Source organism: Marmota monax, unplaced genomic scaffold (assembly GCF_021218885.2).
Source record: "Marmota monax isolate L192 unplaced genomic scaffold, Marmota_monax_Labrador192_F-V1.1 WCK01_AAM20220418_F8-fsc00001, whole genome shotgun sequence".
In the NCBI taxonomy this organism is placed as follows: Eukaryota; Metazoa; Chordata; class Mammalia; order Rodentia; family Sciuridae; genus Marmota; species Marmota monax.
The window spans coordinates 55,057,609-55,070,697 of NW_026693777.1; the positions used below are offsets into that span (position 1 = coordinate 55,057,609).

At 33.8% G+C, this 13,089-nt stretch overlaps 1 protein-coding gene across 3 annotated transcripts in view; it reads left to right on the forward strand.

Moving 5' to 3' along the window:
- Positions 1-13,089, forward strand: part of Unc13c (unc-13 homolog C) — a 601,300-nt gene that overhangs the window by 208,179 nt on the left and 380,032 nt on the right. For all 3 annotated transcript variants that reach the window (XM_058584813.1, XM_058584812.1, XM_058584814.1), the window contains 2 exons: positions 6,729-6,807; positions 9,023-9,094. In XM_058584813.1, the coding sequence (XP_058440796.1) occupies positions 6,729-6,807; positions 9,023-9,094 (151 nt within the window). The remainder of the gene's footprint in view (positions 1-6,728; positions 6,808-9,022; positions 9,095-13,089) is intronic.

Here is a 13,089-nt window from a genome sequence, read left to right on the forward strand (position 1 = left end):
GTTCTGAGAACCACCATTTTTACCTTCTAGTTCTGTGAGATTAACTTTTTAAGATTCTGTACCTGAGTGAGAGCGTGTGCTATTTGTCTCTCTCTGTCTTGCTTAATTTTCTTAACATAATTTCCTTCCAGTTCAGTTCACCCATGGTGTCACAAATGGCAGGGTTTCCTTCTTTTAAAAGGCTGGATAGTATTGATCTGTGTCTAAATACATTTTTTTTGTCCACTCATCTATGTGTAAATACTTAGTTTGATACCATATTTTGGTGTTATGAATGATACCATAATACACATAGCAGAAACATAGACAGGACTTTCTCCCTCTCTCTCTCTCTCTCTCTTTCTCTCTTTCTGTAGTTGAGAACTTATTTCAGTTTATTCGGAGAACAATACATCTTTTCCCATAACTTTTCTGACTTGAAACATTCCTAATAGACACTGCCTTTGAAGATTTAAACATGATTTGTATTAGTACATTATAGCTATACATAATATTGGGGTTTGTTTTGACATAATTGTATATGTATGGGTATATAATTCACTCTAACTCAGTACCCAGTATTTCCCTTTCCCTCCCCTTCTCCCTCTTCTTGTTTTTTTTTACTCTTCTCTACTGTTCTACCTTCTATTTATTTATAGCTTTTTTAAAGCAGTGATTTATAGTTATATATAAATGTGAAATTCACTCTGGTATGTTCATACATGTCCATAGGATAGTTTCATTAATTTCATTCCACCAATTCTCCCATTTCCTGTCCCTCCTCTCTTCCCCTCAATTTTCTTCCACTGTTCCACTGATTTCTTTTCTATTTTCATACAATTCTCCTTCCCTCTTTCCCCTGCTTATTTTGGTCCAGTTTCTGCATATGAGAGAAAACATTTGAATTTCTGAGTTTGAGTTACTTCACTCAGCATGTTGTTCTCCATTTCCATACACTTACCAGCAAGTGCCATAATTTCATTATTTTTTATGATTAAGTAAAACTCCATTGTGTTTATACCACATTTCTTAATCCATTCATGTTGGTGGGCATAATTTATAAACCATAATTATGGTTCCACAATTTGGCTATTGTGAATTGTGCTGCAATAAACAGTGATGTGGCTGTATCACTATAGTATGGTGACTTTAGTTCTTTGGGATAAATACTGGGGAATGGGATAGCTGGGTCATTTCTAGGTTTGGGGGCATCTCCAGAGTGGTTGTACTAATTTTCAATCTCAACAATAACATGTGAGAGTACCTTTCCCCCCACATTCTCACCACACTTATTATTATTTGTACGCTTGATAATTGTTATTCTGACTAGAGTGAGATGAAATCTTAATGTAACTTTGATTTTAATTTACTTAATTAATAGAGGTGTTAAACATTTTTTCATGTATTTGTTGGCCATTTGTATTTCTTCTTTTGAGAAGAGTCTGTTTAGTTCTTTGCTCATTTATAAATTGGATTATTTGTTTGCTTTGGTGTTAAGTTTCGTTGAGTCCTTTACATTTCTAGATATTAATCCTTTGTTTGAGGGGGAATGTGGCAAAGATCTTTTTCCATTCTGTAAGCTCTTTCTTCACAGTCTTGTTTCCTTTGCTGTGCAGAAGCTTATTAACTTGATGCCATCCCACTTATTGATTCTTGGTTGTTTTTTTTTTTCCTTGCACTTTAGAATTCTTGTTAAGGAAGCCAGTGCCTATGCCAATATGTTGAAGTATTGAGGGCCGGCGTCTCTTTGACATATTGATTTCACTTCCTTTGTATATACCAGTAGTGGACTGCTGGATCATATCACAGTTGTATTTTTAACTTTCTGAGGAAACTCCATATTTTTCCTAATGACTACACTATTTTATATTCCTATCTGCATGCTAGGGCTCCTTTTTCTCCACATCCTCACCAACAATTATCTTTTGTCTTTTTCAAAATAGCCATTCTATCAGGTCTGAAATGGTATCTCATTGTGCATCTCACAATTCCTGATGATTAGTGATATGGATTTTTCTACATACCTACCTTTTTTTTATACCTATCAGTTTTTATGTGATACTCTCCTGGTGCCTTCTTGAAGTTCTTTTACCATCTATAAACATTCAATATGTTATCAGATCAATTTTGATTGAAATAATTAATATGTGCTTTAATCAGTAAAATAACCCTTTTGTTATCTAAGTGTCACATTTTTAAAAAATTGAGAATATATTTAAAGGATTTGCATTATGTTTATTTGTAAAAAGATGACTAACAATCTAAGTCAAGGAGCATTATATTTTATTGAATTCTATAAGTTATTCTTAATATTGTCAAAGAAGAAAGAAATTTTTTAAAAAACTGAAAAAACTAAAATTGGATAAGAGTAAATTTAAAAGGTCTCACCACAGAAATAATAAGTAAATGAAATGATGGACATATTTATTTGCTTGATTTAATCATTCCTTTGTGTGTATGAATCAAAATATCATTGTACTCCATAATTGTAAAATTATGATTCATTAATTAAAATATTATTTTTAAAAGCTATTAATTAGAGTAAATATTGAATTATAATTTATCTTGATTTATCTATAAAATAATATCCATTTTTTTCAATTTTATGTGATTCTTGACTTTCCAAATACTTCCATAGATCTCCTCACCTTTTTACCCCACCTATAATGCCTGTAACCTGAAAGACCCCTTTTAGATTTATTTGCTTTTAAGAACATTAGGTTTAAGGCAATATAATCCTACAGTGGAAATCAAGCTCTGCCATATTCTGGCTTTTTGATCCAGGCCTAGATATGTTGTTTAACTTTAGTTTCATTAAATGTAAAATAGGATTGTCATCCCCAATTCATACCACTAATATAGATATGGGATGATCCAATCATTTAAGCAGTGAAGCATGGTGAGCTATAGAATACAGGTTCAAATCCTGCCACTTCCATTTCTAGGTAGTGCCTTATAGATGATTCTGAAGGATTCTGTGTCTCCGTCTCCTCATTTATAAAATGAAGGGAATACTTGTCCCTGCATTTCATTGGAATTTTATAGAATAAAATGAGGTAATACTAGTAGAGTGCTTAGAAAAATAAGTATTGGGTCAATGTTAACTATGATTGTTAGCATTATCTCTGGTATCTGGTAATACCACATAAATATTAGTTATCTTCAGCTAGTTTGTTGTCTATAGCCTACAGTATATAATCTATACAAGAAAGGACTGAAATAAAACAAATTCTTCCCAGAAACAGACCTCACCTTCAGATTTACTTTTCTATGATGGCTGGTTTTTATGACTACCTCTGACCCCCTCATCATTAATCCTACATAGATTCTTCTGGATTTAACTCTTGTGCATGAATCTGACCTCTTGCTTAGAAAGTCAAGATTGATTTATCTACTGGTCTTCATCAATTTTTACTTGATATTTCCCATATTTCTCCTGATTAAAAAGTATTTCAATAAATATTACAAAAAATATTTTTTCATTTTTAGAGAGCTTCACAATACTTATCAGTGCTTCTCTACTCCTGAGGTGAGGTCAATAGGGAAGACTTTTTTTAAGGTCTAGGTTTGCAAGAAAAGCTCTATTATTATTTGATAGTTAGTCTCAGGAAAATCTTTGATTATTTCAACTTTTTATAGTAATAAAAAAGTAAAAGTAAGATGGAACACAACCTAATGTTTTTAAAAAGAGCATCTTTGAGCCTGTGATGGTTAAGAGAACATTTTTATTGTGTCTCAACTTTCCAAGTTACAAAATTTAAGTGAAATTAAATGGTAAGATCAAAAGAGGCAGAGGTGAATTTTGGATGCATGTCTTCCATCTTGGGATCCTTATCACATTCAGCTCAAATGTAGCCTTGGTCCTTGAATATCAGTGCTCTGATGAGGCAAGCAAAGGAGTGATATATCAGGCCCTATGAAAACACATGTGTTCAATTGTGTATGTAGGACTGGCTTAATATTCAGGGTATATTTTGAGAATTTGAATTAAGTTCCATGAAAAGAAGGAAACAATAAATAAAAGAAAACATATCAATAGGAAGGAAACAATCTGTTTATATAATACTTTACAGTTCATAAAATCACTTTCTCAATCATAATCTCAATTGATTGTGTTTCTTTACATAGCTACAAAAGTTACATTCTTCCAGAGTCAAAACATTTCAAAACACTTGACAGCAAATTATAATTGATATGCAGTGTAGTGAAAGGATATTTCTTAATGTATACTTATGTCATTATTAGTGCTATTCACAGATGGGAGAAAGAGAAATTACTTGGAATCACAGACTAAGATTAAAGCAAATAATATTGGAAGGATCGTTCCTTAAACAGATTCGCATAGCTGTCTTCCCACATGCTTAATGTTTCAGATGTGAGAGGATCAAGCCTGAATTGGTGTGGAAGGCACAAATATGGAAAGAGGACAGGAGGGAAGGAAGAATTTACACTAATGGGTAGTGGGTATGCTTTCTGAAGATGGGTGTTGAAAAAAATAGGTCATTGCTCTTTTGCCCTTTCTCAATCTGACAGTTTCTTAAAATTCAAAAGAGCTTTTAGTGTTCTCACCACAAAATGATTATTAGTTGATGAGGTTAAGGATGTGTCATTTAGCTTGATTGAATCTTTCCACAATGCATACATAGATTAAAACATCACATTCCACCTCATAAATAGACACAATTATTATTTGTCAACTAAACATGAAATAATGATAACACAGAAAATATGAAAACACAAAGCTATTATCAAAAGAAATTTTTTTAAAGGGGGAAAAAAAGAAAAGATTCTTTTTTGTAACTCAAATTCTCAAGCTTTGACACACTGTGATTTTTAATAGCCCTTGGTATATTGGCATTATTGTAGGAAATGATAGAAAAAAATATTAAGTTTATTTTCTCTTTAGTTTTTTTTTTCTTTTTCTCTTTAGTTTTTGAGATAAGGTCTAGGTTGCCCAGGCCAGCTTCTAACTCATAGCCTCAGGCAATTTTCCTGCCTCAGCCTTTGGAGTAGCTAGGACTATAGGCACCAGCCTAGCTTAGGCATTAACTTCTTTAGTATACAATAATGGAATGTTTCTAAAATGTCATCTCTCCTCAGTACACATGTTCTCTTCCCTTCTTTTATTCTTTCTCTCTCTCTCTCTTCTTTGATAGTTCATAATCTCTGCTCCACATTTGCTCCTCTCCTTTATCCTGTGATCCAAAGCCTGCTTTCCATTGAAGTGCATCAATGTAGGAATAACTTGTTCATCATTGACATCCTCCTTACACATCTGCAATAGTTTGAATATTTTGTGTTAGTTATTGCATATAAGTTATGACACTGTTGCTACTCATGCATTACCATTTTCTTCATTACGATTGTTTTTATTACATTATTATTTTATATGAGTTGTATGATGAAGTTAGTGATTTCTCCAAAAGTACCAAGCTAGTATTTGAGACCAGAAAAAGTAGTGGAGTTAAGGCTATAGCTACTAAGAAAAAAATCCAGTAAGACAAAATATTGCCCTTTATTAAGATAAGCAGCAACAACATAGAGACCATCTATGGAAAAATGGAGTCTAAACTACTGATAAGCTATTATTGATAGTTATATCCCATTACAAAGGCAGAACTGCCCAGTTGCCACCTCAAGACACAAATAAGCAGGTACTTAGCAAGAGATATGCAAGAGGTTTGTGTGTCAAATGGAATAAAGAGAAACTATCGATTATTTTAACAGCTTCTTGATTGTACAAGATGGCTAGATTGATTCAGTAAAAAAAAAATAGATTGCATCAGATTCTCTTCTCAAGAGACATAAAGATTCATCTTTTAAAATCATTTTATTTGCAAAATGACATATTATTACACATCTATAACATAGCAAGAGTCTTCTCTTTTTTTTCTCACCCTATTTCATTTCACTTAAAAGTACAGTTTTAAGTTTGACAACATCCTTTACATATTTTGCATTTATATAACCATACACACATATGAGATCTTACTAAAATGATTAAAATGCAAACTTATTGTTTTCAATTTTATGATTATTTTTCATATACATACATAAACATTTACCTCATCCACTTTAATTATTGCATTCTTCCATAGATTTGTTTAATCAATGTACTATTGATGAATATCAGCTTTCATTGCTGTAACAAAAAAATACTTCAGTGAACATTATTATACAGTAAATTATCTTAATCCCATGCATTTATCCATGAGATAAGTTCAGGTAAGTGGACCTTCCAATTTAGTCACTAACATTTTAAATTTGTCCATGGCTTCTTGAGCTGCCATTTTGGAATTGAATCTGTGAAGATGCAGCACACAGAAAAAATGGTATTTTTATAATAAAAGTAATTCTTTACCATTGCAGACAGACCAAAGTTGTAAAGAATGCTTTGATTCTACTTTGTTCTGGAGGTATAAACTTCCATATACCTGACAAATTTGATTTGCCTCTGTGATACTGAAGAAAAAAACCAACAGTGTGTCTAACCAGACTATGTACATCTTAAAATTCCAACACACTGAGCTCCCTAAGCAAGCAAGTGCAGCTCCTGTGGTAGCTAGAGTTTCTCTCAGACACTAGTCAAAGCCCTAGAGTCTTGGATCTACGTTATTTTGGAAATTAGTTGAAAACCATGGTATCCACTTTATCTTTTTTTATAGCCTTTATACAAATAACAGTGGATTTTTTTCTCATAGGAAGTCATTTTACTCATAAAAAATCATTTCTTTTGTAACCCCTTTCAGGGCTGGGCGGGGCCTTTATGGTATTGACAGTATGCCAGATCTTCGAAGGAAAAAAACTTTGCCTATTGTACGAGATGTGGTAAGTTACTCCTGTTTTTCTGATTGCATGTATTGACTTTTTCTTTATTAAAATATAATGTTGTCATTCTCATTAACTACCTAGCCTGTCAATACTTCATGGAATAAAACATATGATGTCAGATTCTACCAAGTCTTTCATTTAGTGCTTCTTTAAAACGTATTTGATGGGAAAAATATCTCTAACCTTTCGACCACTTTTGATATTAGTTGGAATTACAAATTGAGTAAAAATGACTCTATAATTGAGCCCAAAGAAAACACACAGCATGCCAAATGAGCTTCTGGACTTTGATGTGTTCAATGCTATGAATGACTACAAGTTTAATAGGCTAAGTTTAATGGTTGATTTGAGCTTCTTCATCTTAACTCAGAACTTGAATACTTTGTAAAGGAAGCAGATAATATTAATCAATTCTTTTTTCTATTGTATTAAAGCCAATTCTAGCCAAATTAATAAGCTCTTCTTCTATGTCAAGAAAACCATGGTTCCCAAGTCATTAACATTTTTATTAGTTCTGAACATGATTCTGAATAACTTACTCTTCTTTATTGAAATATTCTGGGGAACAAGTAGAAATGCAAAGAACTGATAGTGGGATAGTGGTCTGTATTAGAGTGTAAAGAAAAAAGCCCATCAACATGGAAAAAAAAGTACTTATTTTCTATCCTTCAAAGTGTCACATTCTATGGTCATATGCTATATGACCATACATAGCTTATGACATGAAAAACGTATTTTCCCATAAAGAAACATAAATATACAATTAGGCAATAATATGAATAATTTTTTGTACCAGAAGTTTTTAATTTTGCTAAAAATACCTTTGTCTGAAAGCCATTACTTTGATTTTTAAAATAAAAAGAGCCTGCCTAGAAAGCTCTTATATTGGAAAGCATGATGTGTCAGTACAATTATCTCAGATTCCTGTCATTATAGTGTAGATATAATTTTATGAAGTTAGACTAATTTAACATGGTTATAATCTTCCTACCTTTCCTATGTTTAATTATTTAAACTTTTCTTTCTTTCACTCCCGGAATCCTCAGGCCATGGTAAGTGCTTTTCAATTGATTTTATTATTATTATTTGACACTCCTCTCACATATACTCTTCCCTTACTAGAGGTAAAAGAGGGAAAGATGGGAAAATAAAAGACAGAAACATACAAGAATAAAAAGTGTGGGTTCTCCAAGAATTTAACCTCTAGTTCAATTCTGAGAAACTCAATTATGCATACGACAAAGGCAAGCAGACTAAAATAGATTTATAGACATAAATTTAGGGGCAATTACTGATCAGAGATGAGTATTATCTTGAGTAAACTCTTGGAAATAAGCCTTCTTTAGGTTGATGCAGTAGGGATGGAGAGTGACTTCCTTAATTGAGTATGTGTAGAAATTTAGGATTTGGCTTCATAACCCCTAGAAGATATATTGATGACCAGATGGGTCCATAGTATGATCAGGAATGTATCATTCCACTGTGATTTCCCTTTGCTCCTAAAGAGATAGCAGATTTAACATTCCCACTTGGAACTTCTGATTTTCAAAGTTCTCTATAGCTTTGCTGAGTTAATATATCACAAATATTTTGGATAGAAGCAGGTGATGATGGCTCTATTTTAAAGGTGGGGAAAAACTAAAGGAACTTGACTTGTTTAGGATCACTTACATTACCGGCTTTAAGTGACTACTATGAATCTGGGTATAATAATTCTTGGTAAATAAAATGGACAACTGGAAGAAAATATCCTGGCTATAAATGGAGAAATATTCTACAAATCTGTGTAGAACTCAAAGAATCACCCAGAATCAACTACGATTCAGGCCCATTCCACAAGTCAGGCTGGCTCAGTATCCATGGTCATGTTTTATGAAGAAATGAGACCATGAAAACATTGAGGAATAACACAGTTTTAGAAGCCTCTTGCTAGCCTGGAAACTTTGGGCAGATTACCTTGCCTTATTAGTCCTGAGTTTTACCACATGTACCAAGTAGAGGTTGGGTTTGATGATCTACAGGGTTCTTTCCATCTTCAGCGTCCTCTGAGTGCATGTTCTGAGTGAATTAATCAACCACTGAGCAGGCAGGTCCTTGTTGACTAAAATGTGAACAGTGATTCCAATTATCCTTACATTTTTACATTCTGCTGAGCATCATGTTCAGGACAACCTCCCCATATATTAATAAGTCATAATTCTGTTTATTTTAGACCCTGGCTGCCCGGAAATCTGGTCTCTCCTTGGCTATGGTAATTAGGACATCACTCAACAACGAGGAACTGGTAGGTGCAGTGTCAATTACTAATTATATATTGATCATGCTCACAGGAGCAAAACCCATTCTGCTTGAGCCACTCATTTGTAATGTTTATTCCAATGTTTCAGGAATAACTGGAATCTTGGAAATCCTGACCCCAAAATACTTCCTTAGGGCTTCAGCTTTACTATCATGCCAATTCTCCTCTGCTCTTCATATATACATGAAACCCGAATAGCATCACATTTAAGGTTTAAATTTTACTTCTTTTGGGGGGCTTTCTCCAAATACCCACCTCCCCTCCTGGTTGAATTATTAGTTTCTACCTATGGGCTTTGATAGCATTTAGTCATGACCTTGATAGCATGGTATGGTTACAGTAAAGGCTGCTATGTGTATGTCCCCCAGTGCCACTTAACATTGTTACAAGTTTGCAAGTTCTGAGTCTGAGTTACCTCACCTATAAAGTGAGGTGATAATAAAACTGAGAGGATTAGGGAGGGATGCTTAATGTTTGGCATAGTACAGGGCACAGTGAACAATACCTATGAGCTACTGTCTTTATTTTTATTACATTTAATTTGATTATTTTGCATAAACTTTCATAAACTCTGATATCATAGGGTAGCACTGAACCTTGTTTATTGCTCTTATTAAATTTTTTCATCATTGTTGCTTAGTACACTGTCAGGCATGAGGTAGATGCTGATTAGAAGATAAAATAGGCTGCAAATATCCAGGTCAGCGGTTCTTAAATTTGGCTCATTAGAACACCTCAGGGAGCTTTAAAACATACCAATGCCTGGGTCTCACTCCCAGCAATTCTGATTTAATTGGCTCCAGGTACAGCCTTAGTGTGAGGGATGTTTTTAAAACTCCCAGTGTTTGTGCCTTGGGTGTTGTGCAGTGGTAGCACCATCCTTCACACTCACCTGGGAATTTACTCAAGACAATATATCTATGAACTGCCTTATGGGAACTAATATCTCCTACCTCTCCCAATTTTTAGCAACGTTGTCATTTTTATAGAATAAAAAATTCTGCCTATAGTGCATTTTTTGTTTTACTTTTCTCTATACTTGCCAAGTAAAGATAATTATTTACATCTGTATTTCTTATGCTCCTCTTCCTGACAGTGTTATCCACCATCCCAAAGTCAACCTCTCCTAGTTCTTTCTGTCAACAAGCTCTCCCTACCCCAATACACACATACTCGTTCAGAAGTAGGAAAGGACTCTGGGTGTGGTGGCACATACCTTTATTCCCAGTAACTTGGGAGGATGATCCAAGAGAGTCACAAGTTTGAGGCCAGCCTCATCAACCTAGTGAGATCCTAGGCAACTTAGTGAGATCCTGTCTCAAAATAAAAAAATAAAGGGCTGGGGTTAAGATTCAGTGGTAAAGTGCCTCTGGGTTCAATCCTTGGTACCAAAAAAAAAAAAAAAAGCATGAAAGGATGGGGAGGCCCTTTATGTTCATTGAATATGTTCATTTGAATATTCAGAGTCTACAACAAGCTGATACATGTTCTATTATGCACAAGCTTAAAAAAAAGGTGACTGCATTTCCAGTGTCTCAGTCTTAGGCATGATATTTATGATGCCTTGCAATATTTTGAATATAGTTTGAATACAAGACAATGACGCATCCTCTGTTGTATGAGAAAACCTCATCTTAGTTGCTGAATCTTGAGGCATCTGTTCTTGTGTTTTTGAGGAAATAATCAGAATTTAAGGATTTTATTGATAAATGTACACTTTCTCTCTTATATTTTGAAATATGGCATTAGAACTATGAATTTTATCTCTATGAAAATTTAACAGGAAAACAATATAAGTTAATGGAAGGCGATACATTTTCTGAGTCCCTGAACAGGGAATATATCCTCACATTATGGGTAAATTTACTACTGATCCACTTTATAGCAACTTAATAACATCGCTTTACTTGCTTAGTTTCAGAAGGCCTAACTAAACAACATCTCTGTGGGTGCTGGTTGGATGAATAGAGTCCATTAGCTCCCTCTCAGATTCACAAAGCTCATTTCCCTGGGGCCCATGTCTCAAAAAGTACATGAACTATGACTTCTGTACAACAGGCATATGAAATGTCACTCTTGACAAGCTGTCATCTTCAGTCATTATATAGGCAGTTAATGTAAACGCTGAAGGGAACAGTTTCCACACTTCAGTGCTGAAAGTCTTGTTAGGCACTCTGGAAGTGAAAGCGTGGAATATTTGCCTTTAAATGAAGGAAAACGGCTTGGCCATATGAGAAATATCAAATGATGGCAGTTCAATTTTAATTAAAGAAAGAGATGATAGAAAGCTCAGTCATTTTTTTCAAGAAAAGAAAAAGCTCTTGTATCTTGTGCCAGATGTGGGCCAGCATTATCTCCATGAATGCTAATGCCTCGCTCTGTTCTTTGCAGTTGAGGCTTAGATTCCTGTCCAGGGAGTGCTGACATGGAAACCAGCAGTAATGATGCCCAGTGTAAATATTATGTCTTGCTTATAAATATTGTTATTGGTCCTAATTCTATCTTTCTTCCTGAGCACAGTCTTTGGCTTGAGATTCATGTTGGTCGAGTTCTACCATTTATTAGCAATGAGGCCTCAGGCAAGTTATGGAAATTTTCTTAGTTTTGATTTGCTCTATCTTTACTAACAATTCAGTTTTTAAAATCTATGCACATGAGTTAAATGAGCTTATGGTTTGCTGTATCTTTGAACAACTTTGACATCAATATTAAACTAGTTTTGCAAAATAAGCTAGGGAGCTTCCCTTTTTTGAGATTCACTGGGATGGTTTTCATAAATAAATTGCTGTACCTTGAAGGGCTGGCACAACTTGCTTCTGAAACCATCTGGACTTGATGCTTATTTGATGCTTAATTTGAGGGTGGTTATTTGACTACTGAATCAACTTATTTAATATAGTGATTATAACCATGTTTTTTAAACATTTGTTCTTGAATTAGTGAATTAATTTTGATCATTTATATTTGTCCCAGAAAGCCATCATTTTTTCCTTGTGTGTGTACGTGTTTGTGCACATGTGGTGTGCGTGTGCATGTGTGTGTGTGTGTGTGTGTGTGTGTGTGTTGCTGGGAATTGAATCCATCCCTCATGCATGCTAGGAAGCACTTTACTACTTACCTATATTCCCATGTCCCTTTTTCTGAACTTTCAAATTTAGTACCACCAAATTGACCTTATCATTGCAATTTCTAAAATTCTTGTGCCATTTTAATTCTAGTTTTATTTATTTGCATTTTCTTTCTTTTTCTGCAAAATCAGTGCTACAAGAAACTTTTCTTGTATTTACTTTGTTGACTTCAGATTGTTTCTCCATTTTTTGTCACATGTATTTCTCTTTTGTCTATTTAGATTCGCTCTTTACTCTCCTGTGTTTATCCTAAATTTTCTAACTTATAGAGTTGGATATATAAATTTGTATTTTAATTGTTCTCATGAAGTATATACAAAGAATATTTACAACATAAATGAAAAGGATAAATAATAGAAATGATACTCAATGTATCCATTGTGGACACATGATAACTACATAGTAAAAATGTTACTTTTATGATTAACTGTTTTTCACTGTACAATTTCCCAACTCCATAACTGACTATACTACTTATGCTATTAAGATGGCTAAAGTTTCCCCTGGTGGAGGAATTCACATAATTTTTGGTTTCTTATATTTAACAAATGAATTATCTCATACCAGCTCCATCATTTATACATAAATTTTCATTAGATGTCTGAATTGAAGGAAAAAGTGACATTTATAGTACATGAAAAATCTATAATAGTCTGCTTTCAGACCATGTACCATGTCGTAACAGATGGAATAAACTGTTGTGCTGTCTTTGAATCGATGAGTTAGCCACTTTATCATGTTTCTGCCCTCTTTGTTTGGACTCACCCCATTAGGAAAATGATAATTAGCCTCTATTATGAAACAATACAAGTAAAATCAAATTACTTACACTCTTTCATGAATAGGCATATA